At 44.6% G+C, this 27,403-nt stretch overlaps 1 protein-coding gene across 3 annotated transcripts in view; it reads left to right on the forward strand.

Annotated features, from left to right (window-relative positions):
* numb (NUMB endocytic adaptor protein) overlaps positions 1-27,403 on the forward strand; it is a 65,234-nt gene that overhangs the window by 17,800 nt on the left and 20,031 nt on the right. For all 3 annotated transcript variants that reach the window (XM_080784425.1, XM_080784427.1, XM_080784426.1), the window contains exons 2-3: positions 16,911-17,047; positions 26,272-26,346. In XM_080784425.1, the coding sequence (XP_080640551.1) occupies positions 16,922-17,047; positions 26,272-26,346 (201 nt within the window). In that variant the 5' untranslated portion in view covers positions 16,911-16,921. The remainder of the gene's footprint in view (positions 1-16,910; positions 17,048-26,271; positions 26,347-27,403) is intronic.

Raw genomic sequence — 27,403 nt, forward strand, 5'->3', positions numbered from 1 at the left:
TGGTTTCTATGAGTAGCTTTTTGCCTGCGAGGTTGCCACACAATGAATATACTTTCCACTGCTGCTTTCAACAGTCAGTGACGACATGAAGTCAAACCACAGATTCATGCTGTGACCCGAAGTTTGTTTGTCTGTGCAACTGAGGGGGAAGAAAGTGTGTTAGTCTGACAGTAAAGGCTCATACATAGTCTGGATTTTCGGTGGTGGGGTGACAACCAAACTACAACATGACGTCACGAAGAGCAAGAGCAAACCTCTGCCAACACCCCAGCCCTTCTCTCTGTTTTTACTCCCCACCGCTCAACGTTATTTCAGCTCCGGTGGTCACCTCACCGCCGGAGCGGTGGTCACACCACCACCGAAAATCCAGACTATGAATCAGCCTTCAGAGGCTGAGCATGTTTTTTTCCCTGCTAGCAGCCGGGCTCAAGTGATGGTGATGGCAGTTGAACCATCCACCACTTCGTTGGGTCCCAACTCCCAAACAACGCATTGCATCTTGAAAACTACTCTGGATTCATGGAATTGCTGTGAATGTTCATGCAGATGAACTATACTGATTTTGGTGACCCAATGACCTTTCATCTAGCACAGCACTTAGGCCAAATTGTTCATTTGCACACAAGATGTCTCCAGCATGGTGAAGTACAGCTCTCTACCGTGGGTGGACGGAAAACCAGCAGTGCCAAGGTCACAGACAAGCAGGGTTTGTGCATTTTTGCCAGGTGCTCGAAATGCGCCTGGACTACATTCACTAACGACCGTACTGACGAACGTAGTGGACACTTTTTCGTGATTGGCTTTCGTGATTGGCCTCTAAGTCAATGGGAGAATTACCTATAAAACCCATAGTCTGAAAGGCATAAAAACCCATACTAAGCTGTATTTGGCTGCTGTTCTATAGGGTTTGTGTGAGAACGCAAGTGGCAACAGAAGCTAATGCTATGAGCTAACTTGAGCAACAAGAGCTTGCTGCACCTGGCAGTTATCACTGAGTCATTCTTGTTAAATGGTTGTTGATGTCCCCTTGGAGAGGAAAGTGCTGAGTACAGCCACTTTGGACAGACAGTTGCTACATGAGTGGCTGTTCTTTATCAGCGGTAGACTTCTTAAGGACAAAGATTGATAACACACAGACACATACAGACACACACAGTCAGTTTTTTATGATGGGTAAAATGTTTGTCAGCTCTCAAGCTTTCATCTGACTGCTGTGCATTCCTTTTTATAAACGTAATGGGCAGAGCTCTCCCCTTTGTGTTTTTTTCTTGTTATGTAGACAGACGGTAGGAAAGCTGAGGTAGACGTATCAGAGTCATAGCTATAAAGCCTCTTTACTGGAGCCGTTCCTAGGCCAGCCAATCTACGTGTCTTGAAGGATCACACACCTGCAGATTTCTTGCAGGCGAGTACATTCAGTTACCAGCCCCCGTCCCCACCAGACCTGCAACCTTTAATTGCTCTACTCGTTAAATTGAAACCCTATCCACACATTGGCAAGCCATCTTCCCCGGCAACAAGTACCTAAAAACAATCCCAGAGTAGGGTATTTGCTGTTGTTGGCCTTGTTTTGGCAAATCACAGACAAGAAACAACAAAATGATTAAAATAAAAAATAACTAGAAAAAGTGCAGGTCTCCACCAGGAGTATAGGATTACTGTGTGTGATGTTTGGCAAAATGTTTAGGAGTAATATAATCGTGTGTGTGTGTGGTGTGTGTGTGTGTGTGAAGCGGCTTGGCATGTTGTAGCGCCACCATGAGGCTGATTTGAAAACTGTCAAGTGGTATTTCTTCCTCAACCTAGTGGGAATATGCATGCACAGTTTCACCGCAATCGGACGCTGCGTTGAGTAGTTGTGGCAATTTGTACAAAACGGTTACAAAGCGGGCTACTCCTGAAAGGTTTAGAAGCCAATCGTAGCCAATCAGGATGGATTATGAGAAATCAAACAAACGCATCTTGATCAGATGACTATGGAGAGCATGTCTACCGATTTGTGTGAAATTTGGATAAAGGAGTAATATTAGAAAATGTGTTTTACATAATGTCGGCTTCCTGGTGGCACTATAAAGAGGCAAAGGGAGTTAGGCATACAAAGTTATCCACAGATCCGTGCAGTTAGAGGTAAAAACACTTTTCGGCGAGTTATAGCGCCACCATGAGGCTGAGTTGAAAATATTCACGTGGCATTTCTTCCTCGGCCTAGTGGGAATGTGTGTGCACAATTTCTCAGAAATCACACAATGTGTTCATGATTTGCAGCATTTTGTTATAAACTGAGCACTCCTGGGAACTTTATAAGCCAATCTTAGCCAATCAGGATGGAGTCTGAGAAATCTGAAAAACCTGTTTCGTTGAATGGCTCTAAAGAGACTGTGTACCAATTTGCGTGATGTTTGGACAAAATCTGTAGGTGTACTGTCCAAAAACTTGTTTTGCACAAAGCGGCCTCCTGGTGGCGCTATAACAGGCCGTTCTGGAAATTCATAGGCAGAGGTTCATCGTTGGCATCCAGGGAGGGTGTGTGCAAAATTTTACATCGACCGGGTTAACGGTACAGGAGATTAGCTGTTCACAGACGGACGGACGGACACACACACACACACACACGGACACACGGACGGACGGACTGAGTGCAAAACATACTCTCTCCCCATGCCTTCGGCCTGGTGGAGACAATAATCACTGAAATGGCTGTACGGGGCAGACTTTTGTAGATTTGGTCTGGTCTTAACTATGTGCGAGTCCTGTATTAGTAGAACCTGCACCCAGTAGCAACAAACCCCTTGCACTAAGAAAACCTTAAAGGGAAATGTTAATGATGTTTAGAAGATTTAGAACACTTTCCCGGGGGTCTTTATGTGTGTAATATGTGGTTTTAGATATTTTAGATTTTAGCAGTGAGCCCAGTGTCTCTGATGTCATCGATACAGGTCTCACTTCCTTCCTAGACTACATGTTGTCTCAGTCTCAGAGAACACTTGGAAGATGGGTGGTCCGTCTATACATGTAATCTCCCACTTCATAAGTGCTAAATTTGCAGGAATCAATTAAAATATGCCCAAATTAAGGCCTTTCCCTTTGTAACTACGGAACCATGTATGTTAGTTCTTATCGTAATATACTTGGACAAGCAGGATAAATACATGATTTTAGTTTTGGCCTACAATGTTTGCCCCCAAAAACCTAAGTTTAACACTTGAGGTTCTTCATGCAACTTGGTTTTGAGGGCTATAGATTAGCTGTGTGTGAATCAAACACAGCACATGGCTGAGAGAATCTGTGGTGGTGGCAGTGATTTGCCACTCTCTGCTACCAGGGTGCTGCTCCGGCCTTTTAAATGTAGCCTCAGGTGTTCCACAAAGTCATCTGTGTCATTCCTTGTGCTGACTGGTTGACTGGCTGTTTGACTCACTGCCAGTCTGGGACTCCAGTGCCATGCCCGGCTGCTCATAGATAATGCACACACACACACACACACACACACACACACACACACACACACACACACGCGCGCGCAAGTGTTGATACCCATGACCCATGCTGTATTTCTCTCCTGTGTGAACCCTGACCACACTCAGTCACACTGTTCCCTGCGTGAACTCTGACCCCACTCAGTCACACTGTTCCCTGCGTGAACCCTGACCCCACTCAGTCACACTGTTCCTTGTAGAAGCAGGGGTTTTGGTTGTCTCCTCTGTCAGGTGCAGGGAGCAGCAGCTCAGCCTTCCTAGACAGCAATGTTTCAGTAGTAGGGAGGGAGGAAGCGGAGCCTCATCCACATAGTAGCATAGTCCTGTTCCCACTGTTTCCTTCCTGTATTAAGTACCACCTATTCATGCTGTGTCCTCTCTCCCTCTTGCTCTCTGACTCTCTTCCTCTACATATACAGTAGGGTACCTCCCATTCATATGGGGTGTGTCTAAAGGCCAGTCCACACTGCAACTACTTGCAAGTTGCAACCATTATCCCCAAGGCACTGGCCTTAAAAAACACATTTTGTTGCAACGAGTTGCGAGTTGCGACTAGTTGCATTGGTGTGGTCTGGCCTTTACTATCTCTCTCTTTTTGACTTACTCATTGCTCTCATGTAGAAACACTATTCTTTCTAGTCCCCACAATATCACAATATATTTTGTAGTTGGTAACTTGGTAATAGTACCAGTGGATGACTGTTACTGTTTTTGATTGACATCTTGTGAAGACCTGACTACACATGTGTATATGCAGGAGGATGAAAGGACAAAACAAACTATCAATAAACCTGACTTCATAACGAAGTGTTTGGATTGGAACTCTACTAAATGTATTCCTTAATTTGGTGTTTCCATGATTGTGGGAGAGTTGTAACTGTCTTAACACTTAACAGCTCTTATCTGACGTGATGGAGAAAGGGGAGTCGTGATGACCCAGGGCGTAACGGAAGTGACATCAGACTTCAGTACTCTATAACCAGTAATGTTAATATAATGCCTTAAACTATTTAAAAAAAAAATAAGTATGGAGCCGGGCCGGCAGACTACTGTGGCCATGCCAGTCACCATTACTCATGCAGAATTGGAGATGCATTCTATCTATCTATCTATCTATCTATCTATCTATCTATCTATCTATCTATCTATCTATCTATCTATCTATCTATCTATCTATCTATCTATCTATCTATCTATCTATCTATCTATCTATCTATCTCAAGACAGATAGCCTACCAATAAAATTAAAATAAATGCAGTGGTGGATTTAACTTTGACTACCAAATACAGTATATTCATATCACTATTAAAACAAAACCAAGAACAGTTCTGACTCTTCAAATTAACATATTTTTCAATTAATTTAAGTCCTATGACACAGTTAACAAGTGTTTTTTTTTGCAAAAATCCACCTGTTGTTGGCGCTATAACAGGCCAATGTGAAAAGGGTGGGATATATTCCTCAGCCTAGTAGGAACGTCTGTGAAAGATTTCACATAAATTGCACGCTGCGTTCATGATTTGAGGTTTTTTGTTCAAACGGGCCAATCCTGCAAACTTTTAAAGCCAATATTAGCCAATTGGGATGGAATATGAAATATCGGACAGATCTGTCTTGAACACATGACTATAGAGATAGTGTGTAACGATTTGCAATCTGGAGGAGTAATATCAAAAATGTTTTAAAAAAATGTGTGTGTAAAATTTGGCATCGATCAGGTTAATGGTGCCGGAGATTAGCTGTACACGGACGGACGCACACACACGGACGGACGCACACACACGGGCGGGCGGACGCACACACACGGGCGGACGGACGCACACACACACACACACACACACGCGCACACACACGGGCGGACGGACGCACACACACACACACACACACACACACACACACGCGCACACACGGACGGACGGAGTGCAAAACATACTGTCTCCCCATGCCTTCGCCCTGGTGGAGACAATAACACAAGGTTTCCCTGAAACGGAATGGTGGACACCATAGGAAAGCCAGACAATGATGTCAGACAATATTGTTGGCTGCTAGGAGCGTCGTAGAAAAAGTGAAACCAAGAGTCACTTGTCCAGCGTCCACCAATTTGAATGCACTTGTAAGATTTATTGGTTGTCCCGGACAACACTTAATCTAGTCTTAATGTCAAGCCCTGTGAGGGTGTTATGCACTGTAACTACCATTATATCCCTCTCTATGTACAGGTGCCACTACCTGTCGATGGACTGTTCTTGCTGACAGTCTGGTCACATATTGACATTCTCAGCCAGTCACCTGAGAAAGAGTTGCTAAGCCAGTCTTTTTCCAGATGGAAATGCAGATGTCACTTTTATCACTGCTCCTTTTGAAACACTAGCCAGTTGAGAAATCTTTGTGACTGAGGCTCTTGCCATATTTGCCCTAAATCAAAACCTTGGCACATAGATCTTCACAGAGCATGATAGAATATGAACTGCTATTAATTGTATGCAATACACCTGTATGGAATCATCTGCATTTGTTGTTCCTCACCCGTTTATTCAAGCTTTCTTTTAATTTGTCTGTGGGTGTGTTTGCACACACATGCATGTGTGTACAAAGCTAAGTGTCTGCCTACCTTTGTATTGAACTATCTGTGATGAAGAACAGAAACCAGTGCTGATGTCACATTGCTTACACGAAGAAGACAGTTGTTGTTGTTTTTAGTGGTTGACTGACTCCGCATGACAGAAGCAGCAAGGGATTTATCTTGTAAAGTCAATGCATAAAGCATAAAGCACTTTATGTGATCAGCTGATGTAAATCTAACAGTGAAATAATGGAGGACAGGAGGAAGCAACCTGTTGTCAATGATAGACAGATGCTGTGCAGATGGCCGATGGCCTAGTGGTTAAGGCACTTGACAGCAGCCTGACGGTGAGCCGCGAGTTTGTTACCTGAATCGGACGACCATTGCTGTGTGTCACTCCTCATCTCTCTCCCCGTTTCCTGTCACTCCACTACTCTACCAAAATCCAAAAAAGGCAATAAATAAATTAATAATGAATACACAAATCAAATTATACTGTGATTTGTGATGTAAACGATGGTATTCAATGCACACATTGAAGTGTAAAACAAGAAGGGCCTAGCCACATGGACAGAGAACAATCCCCTGCGGTTGTCAATAGCGTGGTATTGCAATATTGCAGTTATTGCGACAGCCTTACACACCCGCTGTTCTACTAACCCTTCTGTCCCCCTCTCACATGCAGATGCATGCACGTGTGCAGATTGCACACAAGACAGCTAAAACCAATCCTCCTTATCAGTATGACGTCTCCAGGGGAAGCAGTACTGTAGTGTACACCACAATAAAATCCTCTGGTGATTTGACAGTCTGTGGTATACCAGCGCTCCACTCTGGCGACTGGCACGCACCTCCTGACCTTTGGGTGGGCGGGGGGTCCTTCGTAGTTCCTTGCCCAGTTTGTAGTTTTAATGTTTTTTCTTTGAGCTTACTCTCACTCTTGCTCCCTCCCAACCTCTCTCTTCTCAACTTTTTTTATTTTATATAACCATGCCAGCCTAAGCCACAGAATCGGGACCCGGAAAATTGGATTAACACGGTAGCAGCATTTTTCAGATTCTCCCGTTGGCATGGCCTGTGAGTGTGGGGGTTGGCGACGGGGCAGAACAGTGGCGCTATCACCTCCAGTTGCCCCCTGTTCATCCCCCATCTCCTCACACCATGCACTGATAACCAGACCCTGTGATACATATCGCAAGGATTATTGAATGAACACGACTGATATGGGCCTGATAACGGCGCCCGGGTAGCTGCAAGGGTCCGGAAAGCAGACGCATGATTAGTTCTGTTTATACTACAATTTGGTGTGTGCAGATGTGCACACATTCCACACATGTGCACTGTGCACATTACACTCTCAAATCTTTCTTGCAGATACATCAACTTCTGTCTCCACCCACTATAATGTTTTTCTACAGTCAGGGCAATTTCTTTCCCAGAATTGAAGTACACTGTTTCTGTTATCTTTTTGCCTTTTAACTCCTTGACAGACAACGGCTCGAGAACCGTTGTTTTTTATACTGGCTGTCGATGGTGTCGTAATTAGGATATGTTTCAATGTCGGGTTATAACTGGCTGTCGATGGTGTCGTAATTAGGATATGTTTCAATGTCGGGTCACATAAAAGGTAATGTCTGTATGTATACATGTATGTAATCTGAAACCTATTTTAATTACGTCACCATCAACATCCAGTATATATACCTACCACGCATACCATAACCATACGTACATAAGTCCAGCCGGCCACAATACTTGCGCGCTCTGCTTGCGCAAGTAACTAGAAATGCACTCTGTCGAACTGCTAACTTGCACATTGCACACAAGTAGCTTGTGTGCAAGCAGAGCGCGAGATGGACTCGCCACTTCTGGTATGACTGCTGCTCTGCTGCTGTGAAATACAGCAGTGGTCAGTGGTCCCTCATTGCCCGGTGGAGTACACCGATATACATACATACTTGGTCCCTGATTGGCCGAGCAACGCCACCGACATACGCAGCCAATTACAGTACTTGCGTGCCCTGCTTGCGCAAGTAATAACTGGGTGGGGCATTCATTTCACACACGCGTTCCACACCACCACAATGGTGCACAATCTCACCCTTTATTAGCCAATTGATCACACCTGATAGTATGTATGTAGTTTGAGTGCAGGCTTTTATTGGTTACACACCTTTTATTATAAAGACTACGTCAGTTTCAGTGGGGTGACTGGGGTCATGTGACATGTCCTGAGTCCCTGACTCTTATTTGTCTCTAGCTGTGGTCACACTGACATTATAGTACTGGATTGGATCCACACACAGGAAACATTGTTATTTAACCGGTACTACTACAGATAACTACTTTATACATATATTAAAATATACAGTAAGTATCTAAAATAACAGATAATTCAGGCGTGTGTGGTGATGACGGTGCAGGTTGTGCAGTGCGGGTTGAGTGCAAGGCGGGTGAATCACTGCAGGCTTTTCAGTCTGACTCCCTCCCGTTTAAATCTATGTCTGTCCCCCTCTCTCTCTCTCTCCTCTTTCCAGCCTCTCTCTACTCATGCCCAGGATCCTTCTGTCGGGGATTAATCAATTTTCCATTCCTGGAAAGATTATTCAAATGGCGTTAGATCTGCAACCGCCAGCTAGAACACCCCCTCCTTATATATCTCTGTTTCAGTCGCTCTCTTTGTCCCTAGCAGCATCACTGGCTGATAAACGTTCTCAACTTTGCTTCTCTTTTGCATTTACCTTCCCTCTATCTTTTTGCCCTCTTGGCTTGTCTCTCTAATGCACTTTCTCTTTCCCATCTTTAATGTGCACTCTATTTGTCTTTCTCTGTCTTCTTTGTGATTGCCATGTGTGTGTGTGTGTGTGTGTGTGTGTGTGTGGGGGGGGGGGGGGGGGGGGGGGGGGGGGGGGCTGTGCGCACTTGCGTGCCTGTAATTGCTCAATGAGTGGGACAGTGATTCTTTTCAGAGGTCTCTATCTCTCTTCCCTCCCATTCTCTTCATCACAATTTTCCCGTCATCTCACACCTCCATCATTCCTCAGTCTGTTGCTCTGTTGGTTCATTTGTTTCCCTCACCCCTCACTCCTTCCGTTCTTCTTTCCCTTGCCTCCTCGCCTCTGTCCTTCATTCCTCTTTATACAGTACTTCTCTCTGCTCCCCCCCCCCCCCCCCCCTGCTGAACCCTCCCTCATTCCCTCTCTCTTCTCTAAGTGTCCCACAGCCAGGCTGCCCTGCTGGGTCTGGGGGCCTTAAAGCTGTCTCACATGACAGCCAGGTCAGTTGGTCCACCCCTCCACCCCACTCCCCTCCTCATGTCTGAACAGGCCAACAGAGCCACACATTCCCGGTCACTGCTCCCAGCCTCCCTCTAGCCCGTGCTCAGGCAGGCAGACTGGCCTGTGTTCTCCTGGCCTGGGTGTCTGCTGATTACCTCCCTGCCAAAGCATGTACTTCTACAGTGCAACCAATCACAGCCAAATACCCTAAACTTAAGGGCTGCGTCCGAATGCATAGGGTCGTTCCCTACTCCCCATATCCAGACTTAGTGCTGCTAGTGCATTATAATAGTGATGATTTCGGACAGTACTCCCTATATAATGTAGTGGACTATAGTAGTGACTACTATCCAATACGTTTTTTATTTATTTGTCGCAATTCAATAAAATAATGTTATATAAATAGTTATTTTTTAATTCATGGATGAATGAAGGAAGGAATGAATGAAAAAAACGTTATGCGAATACGTTTGTAGGCATCTAGGCCTATGTTTATGATAAAAAGTGTTATTCTCTTAAAATAATATTTTATGTTAACATATTTATATTCAATAAATTAATAAATATTTTTGTACCGCAACCGATTCCTCTCCTACAGCCATGCATGCACTGTTGTGATACAATGATATTAGTAATACTATTGCAAATGAATACACTTGTTTTATTATAAATAAAATAAAATCAATAAAACAATTGCAAATAAAAGCACATATAATTTGTCTCAATCTCTAGCGTTGAGATACGCCAGGCATGGCAGAGAAGAAAAGAGAGGGGAAAACAAGTTGCTGGTTCAACTTCTGCCTCAGCATACGTGTGCATGTGCGCTGAAGTGCTAGCCTGCGCAATGCATTATGGCGTAGTTCCACTCGTTCCATCGGATGCTCCCTACAATCCCTGGTGCATTGTGGGATACTTAATCCACTACATTAGGGTGCAAAAATGCTCACTATACATTTGGACACTAATACAAAATGGCGGAACCCCAAAGTAGTGCACTATGGGGCATAGGGAATGAATTTGGACGCAGCCCTTGATACCTTGCTAGGTACTTGACCCATATTGGTACTTCTGAGCAATCATAACTGCTCTGCTCTGACCTGAACAGCTGGCGTAGCGGCTCAGTGTAGACTGACTGGTTCGAGTCCCGATCCCGACGGCCTTTCCTGCATGTCACTCCCCATGTCTCTCTCTCTCTCCCTGTTTCCTGTTAAACTACTATACTATCATTAAAGGCAGAAAGAAATCTTTAAAAAAAATAAACAACTCTGCTCTTCAGCCCCTTGACCGAACATGCATTTATATAGCAACAACCATCACAAGGGAAAATAAGAGACAGTGACTAATCACAGGTGCTTATAGAAATCGTGGGCTTGACATTGTTGAGGAATTCTGGATCAATCAGTAATTGATGAGGGAAATCAATGAAAGCCTTGGGATCCCCCATGAGGAAGTTACTAATGTTGCTATGGAGAGGGAAGTCTGGAGCTCTCTGGTGGAGCTGTTGACCCCCGACTACGGATAAGCGGTTGAAGATGGATGGATGGATGTGTAAAATGAGATAAATAAGTGAATATAACTCTATCTTGCTACCTACTTGTAGCTCCCAGCCTACCTAGACTAGGTAGGTACTATTCACCTACATAGTTAGTAGTTACATAGCCCATGCTAACCTGACACCTAACAAGCATGTTGCTATCTGCAGCAGGTATATTATGTGTTCAGATATGCAAGCAGCAGGCATGCAAAACATATGTACACAGACGTGCGCATGCATGCACACACATAGTATGTCTTTGTATGCACTATGAGCTAAGCAGAACTGCAGAGGGGTGAAAGTGGGAGGGGAGTGTGTGGGTGGTAAACTGGCTGTAAGACGAGTCTTAAGTGTATAATAGGTGAAAGTTTTTAGGCACTGTAAGAAGAGGTGAAAACCCATGGTGGAATAATGGGCCAGGGAATGCCCAGACACAGCCTCGATCTGTTCAGGGGATCAAGTTGAGAGGGATCCAAGAAGGAAAACTCTTTTCCACAGTGAGACATCCAAGGCAGGAAACCGGCTATTTAAGTTCACCGGCTCAGTAGGCTAGTCTATGTTATCGGGGGGTGGTGGTTGCTTTTAATACAGCAAAACTTTTTTTGCAGGCATTGGTTGTATCGTACAGTGGCTGGTAGGTAGAGCAGCCATGGTCAGACTGTAGCGTGTATGTGAAAAGAAGAAAAGAGGGGGGGAGAGAGAGAGAGACACCACCTGTGTGCGCACAGCCACCGGTTTACACGACGCACGTACAATGCGTAGGCCTATGCGTTCACCATTCTCTAGTTCAAATATCGCTCATCTCTGGGACTACCATCAGGGTTTTTACATGGTCCACGAAGGGCGTCCTTGTTTGCTGGAAAGTTGAGAATCTAATCTTTTCAAGCTTAAGGTAGAATAGTACGTATTTTATCCATCTGTTATGTGTAGGTGGAGAAACTTGTTTGAGGAGTGGGTTCCAGGGACATTTTATGAGTCCTACTTCAACGACGTTGGAGCTCAGTACTGCATCCCAGGACCCCCGGAGCCTGATTGCATCCTTTCTCAATTTAGTGAGTCTAAGGATGCTGTGTGTGTGTGTGTGTGTGTGTGTGTGTGTGTGTGTGTGTGTGTGTGTGTGTGTGTGTGTGTGTGTGTGTGTGTGTGTGTGTGTGTGTGTGTGTGTGTGTGTGTGTGTGTGTGTGTGTGTGTGTGTGTGTGTGTGTGTGTGTGTGTGTGTGTGTGTGTGTGTTGCATTCTGTGGCAGAGAAGAAGAGGCTGTTAGGGTGTCCTCCGGGAAGAGAAGAATCTGCTTTCTTTACTGCTGTCCTCTGCTGTGCTCTCCTCGGCTCTGCAGGCGGCCTGTCAGTGACACTGCAGTCAGCCTAGACATGATATGACCTAAATAAACCAGGGAGAGAGAGCTTGTTACAAACTCTCTCTGTCTCTCTCTGTCTCTCTCTCTCTCTCTCTCATGTTGTTTTCAAACATTTACAAAAAAAAATTCCCTCTACTATTTGTGCACGTGGGTGTATGTGTACACTACACATACTGTATGCACAGCACACACTTGACTGTGCATGCATTCTCTCTCTCTCTCACTCACTCACACACACACACACACACACACACACACACACACACACACACACACACACAGTGTTTATGACCCTGACACCTGTGCCGTTCTTTGGCTCTGATTACAATTATTCACACATGCAGGCACTTGAATTATGCCCCATTTGCTTCCTGTCTGATTCATAGACAGCTACTGTTGGGAATCTGTCGCTGAGGTCTCGCGTGTGTGTGCGTGTGCGTGTGGGAGAAGTAAGTGGTATTGGCTGTGGAACCATGCTACTTTAGAACAGTAGAAAGGCTGACATTGACACTCATATTCTCATATTGTCAGGGGGAAAAAAGAATAGGCCTTATTTCACCACATGATGAAAAAGATTAGTGCTTCACTGCTTATTTAACTCGGAGCGTAAATATTATAGTTATACAGTTGGTACATTTTACAATCTCTCTTTTTAACCCAGAGATAAATTAGCACTTTTGGTTTGCATCAACCGTTGTTTTTTTTAATTATTATTGATTACTACACCTGTTTCTTTTCCAGTCCTCTGTGTCAATTCTCCATTGTGGTTTACAAATGGAACCAGAGCTCAATTTGTTTTCTCCCAGAGTTAAATTAACAATGAAGACTCCAGCCTGGCCAGGGAGGGAAGGCATGTGCTCCAAAGACTTAAGATCTAAAAACACCAAATCTAGTCGACCAGATGTTTACAACAGAACAGGACATCCTCTCTCTGGTTAGCAGAGCTGACAAACTAACCTACAGCCTACCACTACTTGTGCAGAGTCAGACCAACTCTCTGCTCTTCATTCCTGTGTGTGTGTGTGTGTGTGTGTGTGTGTGTGTGTGTGGCGCTGTGCATGCTGTGCGTGCGTGCACATGACATGCATGTCCATGGCCAGTGAGAGCTGAAAGCTCCATTGTGTCGGGCCCACAGTGAGCTAGCCTGCCACAAGGAGATAAAACGAATGGACTGGCAGTAAAATCCTCAGGGCCCTATATTGAGCAATGCAGTGCTAGCGGAAGCGTGTGTGCTAATCGACTGCTAATCATATCTTCGGAATGGTACATATGTCATGAATCCATAGGCATCTTCTGGCAGGGATGCACACGCAGATTTGACACACGAACGGACCAACATGAAAACAATGGTCGGACATGCGTTGCTCCTTGCTTGTGGTTAGGGTTTGAGGTAGGTTGCCGGGTGCGTAGCGTTAGTTCAATGTCCCATAAATCCGACAACCAGAAACCCAATATTCTGACCATAGAGCCCCATACTAACCCTATCCCCAAACCCTAACCTTAACCGCACGCGGAAGCCACGGGTGAGTCGACAGAAAATAGTTTGCTTCTCCCCAATACCTTGTGCAACCACACCCACTCAGACTATAGCCTATATTTAAATTGAATGCACTTAATGCATGTCAGTGTTTTGATTTGGACACTTTTAGGTTTACCGGTAATGGATTGCAACGACCTACTGAACATACAAGTTGTGCGTAACTGATCGCTATCTGTGCCAGTCCCATGATGCACCTGCAGGCGCACACAAGAACGCAACAATCCACACAGATAACACGCTCAAACAAGAAATATAAGACCTCATCCAGGCAAGATAATGTAATTCAATTTGCACACTGTAACCTATTTTCAACCATGAGTATTCCAACAACATAAAACAAACACTTCAGCATGTCTAGTACCTAGTTCTAGACACTGTTTTATTAAATGATTAATGCCCACCCAAAATGAATTCAGAGTCTTAACAAAGTTAACAAACACCATCCATAAGCACTGACTTTGTGCTCAAGTAATGTGTTGCCTAAATTGTAAATTGGCGTGGACCCAGTGGTAATTTACCTATTCGTAAGTAGTCATGCGCCATCTGGTTACATTTATTTGAATTTTATTGTGTAACACCCAATACAGACTGTGTGTGTGTGTGTGTGTGTGTGTGTGTGTGTGTGTGTTCTCCTATGTGTGCTAACGGTGTATGTATTACACTATCAACTCGTCATGCATATGATAAAAGTCAGTGGGGTGTGTGTGTACTCAAGTGATCATGTGTGAGACGTACTTTTGTGTGTGTGCTTACAGTGTATGTACACTTAGTATGTTGAACTTGTAACTGTGTGCATTACTGCATTTGTGTATAGAGGTTAAGTGTGACTGTCTGTGTGGATGGCTTTCTGTGTTAGATGTGCAGTGCAAGTGTGTGAGTGCACAGTGAAGTCTTCCTGGATTAAAGGCCTCTAATCCCTCCAGATCCTCATTAGGTAGTTAGAAGTTAGTAAGGTGCAACTTGTTTGTGGAGGAGCTCGCTCTATTGCCTTCGGGCGGAGTTGTTCATGAGGCCATTCAGGCAAACCAGCAGGACCCCAAATGGAGTTCTATCAGTATTGACAGACCAATAGAGGGTATGCGCATGCATAAAGTTGAGTGGCCAAGTGAGTTTAATGACGCTGAATGTCGTTTAATGCAATCAGACTTTTCTGTTTGGATGTATGAGCTGTCAAGGCCAGATAGTTGTTTTTCTGCCACTCGGTAGGCGTTCCCGCATAACTTCTGGGTATGATGATGATGTTAGGTGCATACTGCATACCCTCTACAACGGTATCGGTCTGACATGACAGATGTCTGGCCGATATATCAGCCGTTATTTGACCTTCATGATCAGCAATTATGCGGCTGAATAATTCAACCTGGCATCGTTAATTTCAATGTCAATATACTGTAGGAAAGAAAACTTATTTTTGAAAATCAGTCTGGGATGGCCCGCTCATGCAAATTGTATGTCTAAAAATAAACCGGTATATGCATCAGGAGTTATGAGTGTGCTGTGTCTCCCTTCAAGCTCTTTCTGTTCTACGTCATAGCTAGCACCTCACCAATAGGTGAGTTGTCACTTCAAACAATTTGGTACAGTAGATTCTTCTATGTAGAGTAACATTTGCTAAATGGATTGTATCTTTCAAATGGCATTTTACTCTCACAGCACAACAGGAAAGATCCCTGGATGGAGTCCACAGGAATGCTACGAATGGCACATGTACGTACGGACCACATCAGAAAAGTGTTCCCTTCCGAGACGTACCACGGGTCACAGACAAAGTCGGAGAGAGAAAGATTAAGTGCACCACCTACCTAGATACAGTACAGTGTGGTGCAACCGCTTTGCTAACAACACTGTAGAGCTCAAGACTCTGATGCTAGATAGGAGTGTGTTCGGCAGCGATTCAGGAGTTAAAAAATGTAACCATCCTTCCCACCCCTTTCAACCACTTCTGCTACAGAATGACAAACAGCCGAAACAGTGGTTCGACAGTGGTTAGAAGATTATGATGTGACTCTTAACCTGGCACATGGAAACATCAGCACTCGGTACCACAACAGGAGCGATGTGCTCCGAGCTAATCACTCCATTCTATCTTGCAAACCCACACACGGTGTCAGGCTCCCATCCTGTCATTTCTTTACCCCCCCCCCCCCCCCCCCCCCCAGTGCCATACAGAATAATTGGCTGCGTCACAGCATAGCTGTCGGCATCTGTAGCCATGCAGGCACTGTGGAGCCTCCGCGGGTGAAACGCTCGTGTCACGTTTCTTGTTACTTATCTTGTTTCTTCTTCCCGGCACTCATCCTTCCTTTCTTTGGGGGGGGGGGGTGTGGACCCTTCTCAAAATAGACTTATTCACATGCTGCGATACTGATATGCTGTCGAGTCTGTCGACTGACAACATCGTTTACAGTTTCATATTATTTATGTATCCGTGTGAACCGTGTCATTATGTCAGTGTAACTTAGTACAGACTTGTTTTTTCCACAAGCTGCATTCATACTGATTGTTGCTTCTTTCAGATTTTGAGATGCATTGCATCTTTGAGTGTTTGTATAATAATATTATCCTCAGTTAATCTTATTGACATGCTGCTCTTCTTGACACTCTGATCTCATCCCACAGTTGAATAATATTGTATTTGCATTGTAGCTAGAGGTTGAGGGATGAAAGTGTCCTCTGGTGTACCTGCCAGCTGGGACATCGCGTCGGCTAGAATGCATAAAATGGAGTAAATCAGTCTGCCTGTCGTTTCTGTCTGTCCCTATCCATCCATGATCTGTAATGTTGTCCATCTATCATTGAGAGTCCCTATACATCAGCATCGGCTGAATGCCTAGAATGGTCAAATATAAATCAGTCCCACACTGTCTTGTGATCTAAGGAAGTAATGCTTATCCTACTCTTGTACGTTTGGGCAAGATCGTCCATATGTGTGTATGTAATGTATGTACTGTATGTATGTGTTCATAGGAAATGAGGCTTATTCTGTCGTAATAATCTTTCAAGTCACTGTGGATAAGAGGATGTTAGCTGATTAGCTAGAATGCCTAAAATGGAAATCCATCCATCCATCTATCCATCTCCTCTGTCTGTTTGGGGTAATTAATAATCTGTCTCTCTCTGCTGTCTGCGTGATCTAACCCGCCACGTCTCTGTGTTCCCAGGAGGCTTGGCGATGAACAAGCTACGTCAGAGCTTCCGGCGTAAAAAAGACGTGTACGTGCCCGAGTCCAGCCGGCCGCACCAGTGGCAGACGGATGAGGAGGCGGTCCGCAGTGGCAAATGCAGCTTTGCAGTCAAGGTGACTCTTCTTGGCTCTGCTTTGTGTATTTTAAGCCAGGTTCAGATCAAAGATTTGCAACATGAAGATTAAACATTTTTAGAAAGTTACAGAGAATTGCTGCAGCGGTGTACTGTGTAGACTCACAATGTCTCTAATCGGCGGCGGTCACCTCAGGAACTTAACCATGCTGAAACAAAATGTAACAGAAAAAGAGTTTCTGAAAGTTACCCACCTCAGATGCATACATACTGTATACATCACTTTGTATGAACCAATCAATATAGAGCACAGGTTGCTCTATATCCGTTTGTGCTCACTGCTTTGATGTGTAATACTTCTTGAATCTTATTTCTAAACAGTTTGAACATTTTCAAACGTATTACTTATTTATGTCTTTTGATTTAATCGAAAGAATTCACCAGCCTGTCACATCGAGATTATTTGATCTGAATGGGCTTTTAAAAGGTCCAGTGTGTCTTGTACTGTATGCTTACTTACACATGTACACATGTTATTACATTCACTTAATCATGTGTACACACAGTTAGACATATAGGTAAGTACTGTATAAAGCCATGCACAAATCAAATTTATGATTTATGATTATAGCCTATAATATAATAATTCATAACTTATAGCCTAATTTTTGTAATGGTTTCGTTTGGATACAAGCCCGGGACTTATCTGGGGAACAGAGACACATCTCTACAATGATGTGCTCATTGTGCTGTGATAGAAGTTGGAACAATCCTTACCTCGACATGAAACAGGAAATAATCAAAGCAATGCATTTGTTTTTGGTTTAAATAAAATTAAGGTAAGCTACAAGATAAATGTGACTTTAATGAGAGAGACAAGAATCCATGCATAGTTTTTACATCGCGTTTTCGGTCGTCTAGTCTCACTGTAAACTGTCTGCCTTCACTACCAAATTAATCACTGTTTCAGCTTGACCTGTTATCATTTTTGAATCAATTCAAGTAACACTGTGTGATAAACGTGTGTGCTTTCTAATACCGAGCAACATTTAAAAAAAAACGACTCCAGTTGCAGCCAATTGTTTTCCGACATACCAAAAGTCCGACAGTCATTAGTCCGACACCCTACCCAAACACTAGCCTAACCCTAACCGCACGCGGACACCACAGGGATTTGATACCAGCAACACATGTCTGGAGCCACAAGTGATTTGTAACTGGCCACGGGTGATTTGTAACGGGCAACGCATGTCGGGAGCGACGGTGTTGTTGGACTGTCAGACTCTTGGTATGTCGGATAAACGTCTGCACCCCCGACTCCGAGGCTTATAACTCTATGCTCCGAGGCAACTGTGTGTGCACCTACGCCGTATCTGTCAGAGTGAAGTATGTGTGTTAATAAGCAGGCAGCGAGGCAGCTGATTTATTCTACATTGTATGCCGGTGTCACGTGGCAAACGTAACTGATCTACGAGCTCACAACGTGTTGCATCAACGACACATTGTGGACTTTTAAATCGGCTCACGTTTACACACGGCACCGTCGTACGATTAAGTAAAGCTTGAGGGGAGGCTATGAGAGACTCCTCCTGCCTCTTGCCTCTGACTGACGGTTCTGTGATCTCGCGAGACCAGCCGGCGTTTAACGTTACATGGCCCAGAGTCTTGTGAGAACTTGCATGGCATTTTTGTATTTTTTTTATTCGAAACTTAATTTTTTATAGTCTGATTATTCTTAATTTTTTTATATATGAATATTCCTTTGAATATGGAATATTTGTTTGCAGTACTAACACACGCACGCATGCATGTGCGTGTGCGCACAACAACACACACACACACACACACACACACACACACACACACACACACACACGAGTCATCAACAGTGCAAGTATATTTACAGAATGATTGAATAGCATCACAAATAAGACCAAGTATACAGTACTATGTCTAGTACAGAGTATGTATCTGACAGTATATTATATATGAACATATACCGTACGTACCACAAATGTTTTCATTGATAATGGTGCTGGGACACATCAACAGTTAACCTACAATAGTAACATGAGCAACCTACTGTACATGCTAGCATGGTTACAGAGACTGAGTCATAGAATAGACGAGAGATGATATGAATCTCTCTACATGGCTACAATCTGCAGAACATAAATAGAACATGTGTAAGTAGTACGTCGATAGATGGACGACTCAGGCGAGTGCTGTGAGCCAGGTGGGGGCAGTAGGAGTGCTGAGCACACCGCCATGTTGTGGTGCTGTGAGCCAGGTGGAGGCAGTAGGAGTGCTGAGCACACCGTCATGTTGTGCCAACAGAAGCCTTGAAATTAGCAATAGCAAACGCAAGTGAAATGGTCCGCTAACTCACGTGGACTGACGGAACAGAAGCAGCACACACTCGCCACTGAGTCTGGTGTTGCTTCCTCTGAGCCGCAGATGGACTTGAAACCATAGAGTTATAAATAATAGACGGCACCGGGATTCCCCTCCCATCCACTTGCACTGAGTTGCTCACCCAGCGCATACTCCCTTTTTCACCCCTTCTTCTGGGTTGGAAAAGTGGTGGGCTCTGCCCATTTTGTGCCTAAAATGAACACGCCGGACCGAAAGCAAGAATGAGCACTGTGCATGCATATTGGCTTGCGAGTTCATGTTTAAAAAAAAAGGTTTTTGGCTTTTGTGCCTTTATTGATAGTTACAGTGAAGGCAGACAGGAAAGAGGGAGAGAGAGATGGGGAGAGACATGCAGCAAAGGTCGTCATGAATGGCACTCAAACACGCAACCCGCTGTCAGGCCAGAGCCTATATGTGGCATGCGCCTGGATTGTGTTTTAGGCCTAGTGCCGCTTGAGCTGCAGTATCTACGATCGGCCAGCATGTCCATTTCGCTTCAATGCTTCCTCTCGGTGTCCGGGGCTTGCTTGAAACACCTTCAGTGGATGGAGGGAATTGGTAGACACTAGAGCAGTTCGTACAATTAAATCCTCTTATTATTAAGGTGCTAAGTAAAGGCAGAAAAGCCAAAAACAAATCTTCAGTGACCGCACCAATGCTACTCTTTGCAACTGCCATTGGGGATATAATGGTTGCAAGTAGTTGCACGTTAACTTGCAAGGAGTTGAATTGTGGTGAACTGGCATCTGGACTCATGGCATGCCGTCAACAACTCAACATAGACACTAGGTACAGACTCATGAGAGCAAGGTGCTGTATGAGTCTGTATGGTTGTGTATGTTATTGGCAGCTAACTTTTGAGACGCCCTATAGTTTCCAAACCTGCTCCAAGTTGTCTCACACACATACACATCTTGGACCTCCTTCGATTCCTCCCTCCCACACCACCTGCTCCCCATAAATTACCTCTCACTGTCTCCTACGCTCTGATCCGTTTGGAAGCAGCCAGCCTACTTCTTTAAGTGTGTGGGTGTGCTGCTCCCTCTCTGCTTGTCTCCACTTTGTGTTTACCACCAGTACCTTCAAGGAGAGCTGCTGCCCGAGGCCCTCTGATCCTGTGTGCGTATACCGTGGGAAACTCTGAATTAGAGGCTGAAATGAGTGTTGAGGTGGATGGATGGGGGCACCCGTTTCTGTCCTAGAATCAGAGGATTCTCTGCTTATTAGCAGACCCAAAGGCTCCCATATGACTTACACACAGCCTGCAGAGGGGGAGAGTCTGCTCTGTGGATGCAATTTGTTTCTATTTGCAGCTGGTGCCTTTGCGTGCATGTGTGTGTACAGTGGGCTGCTCCATTTTACACCCTGCCTTACCCGCTAGCACTACCCGCTAGCACTACCCAGTAGTACCCGTGAATTATGCATTTAGCAGCTTCCACTATCCGTAAATGGTATGCGGCCACTACCCACTATACATTATGCCGACTCATTTGCTGCTGGAGGTGTGTCCGTGGGGCCGGGCGTGTTTATGCACTTTCCCTAAAATTGCTATCTTTGCTATCTACACGTTTGGGAAAGCGCATAGCGGGTCCTCAGACCACCAATTTCGCGTTATAGAACGTGCACCTGTAATGGACAGGTGCGCTGCCCGAGTCGAGCTGCAACAGCAGAACATTCACAGGTCTCATACTCTCCTAATTCTCCACAAATCTGTGATTCTAATTCTCCTATAGTCAGCAAAAGTGAGTGTCAATTCATTGTGAGTTGAAATAATATTACCTCAAATATACATGACACCTTTTAAGTAGCCCTACATGGGACTTGAAGTTGACTCCTGCTGTGTGGGTCTGTGCATTCCTTTGCATGTGTGAGATGTGTGTGTGCTGTGTAACCGGTTGGCTTCAGTCAGTTTTATGTGTGCATGCATGTGTCGCTTCCATGCAAAATCTGCATTGAAAAGCCATTATTCACACACTATAGAGTGATTTTCACAGTGGTGTAAAAGAGATCAATTGAGTTTTCTCCTATGGTAGGCTCTCTAGGCTGGGTGTGAATTAACCCCATGAATGAACCCTAGCGTCTTTATCCTGGGGAGAGCATTCAGGGAAAATGGAAGATCAGATCTACAAGCTCACAACAGACAAATCTCATAATAGATTAATGCTATCTAGTTGGTTAGATTACTATGAAAACCTGCAAAACTTTGATCGATCAGTCATGTACATATGGCCGTCAGTCCGTAACACCTCATGACACGTCACGTCACCATATATGGCAAACCCTGGGTAGCCATACATGGAGAAGACTGGATCATCACCTAGAATCATCACCTCAAACCCTTACATCTCCATATATGGATCTGACCTGTTCTGACATTCCATATGAATCCCCACCTGTCCTTCCTTTTCCATGTCTCCCTTTTGACTGATACCTGTCCATTCAAACTATAGACTGGCCCGCAGTGCACGAAAGTTACCAGTAGTGCAGTCGTGCCCAGCAGTATGTATGGATTAGCTTGCATGCTTGTGCGCGTGTCTTGCCAGCTTACTAAAAGGACTTGCCGGTAAATCACCATAAAATGCCATAGATATCTGCTATTTCCTCTGTGTGTGTGTGTGTGGGTGTGTGTGTGTGTGTGTGTGCGATCAATTACAGTATACTATGCAGCCTAGTAAGACAATTATTCACACAACTTGTGGTGATTTGTAATGGCATATTTTTTTGTGTGCCGTGTGTGAGTGTGTTATGCATGTGTGTACTTGCAGGGTCCAGCGATGCATGAACAGCTTAGGAGGTCAAGTATTTACACAATTTTCACTTGCTCTTCCACGGTGTATAAAGACTGTTGCGGTTTCAGAAGCCGTTGACAGCTAGCTGGGTTCATTGAAAGTGAAAATGCACAGCCCAAAGCCCTAAATTAATTCCTGGAATGCTTATGGCCTGGGTTATATCCAGGGGACTTACACCAACAGAGCCAATTCACATAATGTTGATTTTGTTAATGTTGATTATGAACATCCGGCCTCTGTGTTATTGATAATTCATGGCTATTTTAGGGATGTTTTTCTGATGTGGCTGCTGTTATGATTCATTTCCTGTCCACTGTATTATTGACCGTTTTGTAGCACACACAAAATACATTTAAACTTATTGTACTTATTTCAAGCTGCAATGGAAAATATCCATCAATATTAATCTAGCCATTTATGACTTCAAGAGTGTACAAATGTAACCAAATGGACCAGTAATGGTCCATTTGGTTACATTCGTACACTCTCAGGGTTAAATTAACACAGGGGACTTAACTCAGTTAACTGTCTAATAGTAATTCACATTTGCATAAAAACACTAGTCTAGACAGCGTCATAGTCCTATACAATTATGTTTAATTTATTGATTAAAGTATTGCATTTTCTCAATTTGGGTACTAGTGCTACGGTTACTTTGGGATACACTATGCATGCTCAGAATGTTTTTTTTCTTGATTATTGGTTGTGAACAATTCCTCCCATGTTCATAAAATCAGTTAAATGTGGAAACTAACATACGTTTGATACAACAATAATTATCAGCTAACCACTAGCCTCGGTACCCAGGCTTTCATTTTCGTCGGCTCAAAAAATGAAAGCCTGGGGAAACGCATTTGCCGCTCTGGTCTAGAAGTGGGAGTCAACCCTTCCGGGTGGGCGTCGCTCCAAATGAGCGGACCGGGGCTGACAGACAGATCGGTGAAACAATCAGGGCGTGCGCAAATCTCAGCCGCGACCTGCCCCTCTAGACCAGAAAGCTAACACGTTAGCTAACCGCCAATAAAAATAAAAGGTTGCCTGCTAGCTTGCTATGAGGACTGTAGAGTGTGTGATAGTCCTACGCCTTCCATCATATCGTCTGTCAGGCGGAAATCTGCTACTTTCACTATTTGTGTACATTGTCCAGTAACATAGATCTACAAGCTCAAAACGTGCCACGTCCCCCCCCCCCCCCCCCCCTCTCTCTCTCATTAGCAGGCAACAGTGCAGCACTGTCTCTCTCTCTCTCTTTTTCTGCATGGCACAACAGCGCCCCTACTGGTAGTCATTATACTGGTGCTCATTAACCAACAAGAGGTTTCTGCCCGACAGCAACAATATGCTTAAAGTCACCACAGCTTATGCCCATTAGTACCTCCACCTACTCACCATGTGTCAGCTCTGTCTACAGGACCGTGTGTGTGTACACTGTAAAAGAGTATTGGTGTAACTCGTGGGTGTACAATGGGTCCATTTGGTTGCATTTGTACTCACTGAGAGTTACAATACAAATTAACAATGAGGATTTTACTGTGTATGTGTATGCCCCCGCAGGTCGACAACTTGACTCACCTATATGACGTCACTGTCTCTCAAAATAGCGCCGGGGGGGGGGGGGGGGCGGAGCTCCTCGCCGCTCGCCGCTCTGTGTTCTCAGTAAGGAAAAGGGTTAGGACTTCCTCCCTGGCTTTATGATCACACACACACAATACAAGAGCGCCTACCAGCACTGACCTCAACCCCCACGCCCACCCGGCACTCGCCTGCCCGGCCGGCCTCTGTCCCGCGGGGCTGTTGGGGAGGTCAAGGGACATGACAAGGTTTAGGCCTGGAGCAGGGTACGATCCTGCTTCCGTTCATTCTGTTCCAGCCGGTCCTTCGGGTGTAAGGCCATTCTCAAATGACCCAACCCGGCTATGGTTCCAGTAGGTACGGTATATGTCGGGTCCAAAGGAGGTGACGGGAGTCTGTGTCACGTTGACCTGGCCTTGGACCACCAGGGTGGAGGACAGGAAGGAAACCCGTTTTAATCGCAGCCTTATCGTCCCCTCCATGTTGTCTTTGTCCTTGTGTATACACGTTCTCTCTCAAGCTCTCGTCAGAGAGCTCACGTCTCTCTCATTGTCTGTGTTTTTTGAGTGGTGCAACCACTCCAAGGAACAGCAATGTCCGTGTTCACCCGCCTATGTGTTTGGTTCACTCACCCACCCACCCATGCACCTATGTGACTGTGTGCACCATTGGTACACTATTAGTACCAGTAGGGGCGTTGTTGTGCCAGAGAGAGAGAGAGACTCGGTTCACACAGGTGTGATTTTCAAGTATGACTTCTCAAGGAGGATTTCAGGCTTTGGTTTACCATATGGCATTCAACTCTCATTCACCTTTTTTCTGTGGAGTTTCCTTGTAGAGAACCTCTGGTGTTTTCCTTAATCCTTTGGTTAAGCTGCTCATGGGCATCCCTTGAACTACCATTGACTGTTTTGACGTAGTGAATTAATTAATCCAGACCTCCCGTTGACGGTTAGTCTTTATGTGCATAGCTGCGTAAAATGCAATATTCAGGGCTTGATTAGAGCTTAATTTGACTTAGATATGGGGACAGATGACTGTGTAACACAGTGCAGAAAGATAGCGGATGTTGATACCCGTTTAACCAGCATAATGGTGAAGTTACCGCCACCATCAGGACTGGGTGTCTAATACTATATGATTGCCCTGTGAAAATGAGATACTACTCTTTTGGACTCATGTTTATATGCCTGAATAAAAACCTGTATGAGATCGTTTGAGGCCACCGGCTCGGATGCTTTCACCTCCCCCATGAAGTACTCTCGTATTTGGAGGTATCTAAAAAAGATCACAGATTTTTCTATTGGCATTAAAAGGATGAATTCAAAATATGAATAGATTTGGCAGAAGGCACTGAAAAGCTGCTATTGGAGTGGCAGTCCAAGGGTTGAGTTGGTGGTCAGGAGGTACACGCACATCCCAGTAAATTCAACGGGTGCTCTTAACAAAAGAGATTAAATGAAAAGAAAGAGGAAGTCTGCACATCGTTTTGAAAGCTTCCAAAAAACTTTTATTACCAGAGAGGAAAAACATTTCGGCCTTCGTCAGGTATACTCAAACTTAGAAACATATACAGTATTATATATATATATTTGAGCATTAATACAAGACAAATTCTACACCCAAACTTTCAACCTGGCAAACCTATATTTGGCATGTCATTACAGATTATTTTTTATATTTGATTTTATTATGACCCCCCCTCTCCCAGCTCATAACTCAACACTTTATTGCAATGCAATGTGAACCTGCAGAATGCCTATTTGTGCTATGAATATACTACTATACTGTAGTGTCTTTTTTTTCTCATTGGTGTGCCTCGAACATAAAGTGTTTGAAAACCACTGCTAATTGCGTACTATTAGATTTTGGCGTGTGCTATGATTGTAGATCATCAAACGACTGTTAGTAGGCCTACTGGTATCTCATAGTATAGCATACTGTAGCTACAAGTGTACTGAAATTATGCCAGTTTCATTATCAGTATTCATGATCATCTTTTTAGGAAGCCTTCATTTTATTCTTCTTATGTTCCTGTGCATAAATTATATAACATCCCAGGCAGGAAAGGGATTTCACTACATCATCACGCACTGTCCTTTGTATGTTTTAGTCCAGCAGCAGAGGAGATTGAGGCAAACCCCTTCTCTTCTTCCGAAGAGAAGGGGTAACCTAGTGTGTTTTGGTTCGTTCTGTCTTGGCCATTTGACGTGCCCAGATCTTGTGGCCAAAAACTGTAAGGCATGACCACATGAAGATCTTTGTGGCCACGGGATCTGGACCTCATGTGGATGACATTAATCTCAGAACTGGAGGTCACCTTTTCTCTTTGGTGGTGAACACCATGTTTACATTTTATTTTATTTTATTTATTACAAAAAAAAAGGTTCGCAGTCTTAGCCCAATTCAAACTTCAAAAGGCTAATCACTGGAAAATGTTTCCCCAGAGCATCCTCACTTAGCCTCTGCTTTCTCTGTGTCCCTGCAGTACCTGGGCCATGTGGAGGTGGATGAGTCCCGGGGTATGCACATCTGCGAGGATGCTGTCAAGCGGCTCAAGACGGTAGGTGATCGACTACAGAGCCTCGGTTTTGGCTGCTCTTCTAGGGTCTATGGCTTAAAGCCCTGGCCTCTTAAGTTCACACCCCCTCCTCCTTTCTCTTCTATTATCCTCTCTTCCGTTCCTTCTTCACTCTAGGAACCCTCGCCCCCACCCTCCCCCCCACCACATTCCACACACTGCTCGTGTTTCCTCTTGCGTTGGTAGTCATTCATCTGTCATCGTGCTCACTGTAGGTGTGTTTCCTCATAGCGAGACTCCTATTTATTCCTGTCCTGTCGTCTACTGAACATGAACGTCCTGAAGGTCACTGGAGGTCTCCACCCATATTCGGCCCCTTTTAGTCATCCTCAAGAGGTTCCAGGGTCTGCCCTGATTCTTCTCACTCATGCTCTGTCTATCTGTGTCTGTCTTTCTAGCTCTCTGTGTGCACCTATTCATCTCTGTCAGTGTCTGTATTTAACTCCATCCCTCACTCTCTTTCTCTTAACACTTGTCTTGCTGTCATCCATTCCTTTGGACCCCAAGCCGATAGGCCAACACGCACTTCCTGCCGGCCGCCGTGGGTTCCGCAGGAGTTAGACACACAGACACACACACACACACACACACACACACACACGTACACACACTAAAGCAAATTCCAGCGTTGGGAAAAGAGGAAACCATTGGGAGCATTTTGTGTTCCATGTCGTCAGTTTGTTTCTTCTGGCTCCACCCAGGTCATAAAAATCACTGCGGACGAGCGGCACTGCGCGTCTTATGTCAGCGTTCCTTTAAAAGTCAGGGCCTGAAGTGGGACAGCAGGCTTATTTGTGGTTGGGTCCCCCCACATGACAGGATTACTGGCATCGTGGTATCGTTCTTGTGTTTGCTGAAGTTCCATTTCAAATTTAGAGTCCATTTCATATTTTAGGCATTGAACTCTTATCCCCTGTGAACAGAATAATAAGCTTACATTACTGAGATCCACCAACAATTCAACTGATCTTTGGCACAGTGTGCAACAATCAGCCATAATGAAAAGACAATACCACACGTCATTGTCTTAACTTAACAG

Source organism: Protomyctophum bolini (genome assembly GCF_963924005.1).
Source record: "Protomyctophum bolini genome assembly, chromosome: 15".
Classification (NCBI taxonomy): Eukaryota; Metazoa; Chordata; class Actinopteri; order Myctophiformes; family Myctophidae; genus Protomyctophum; species Protomyctophum bolini.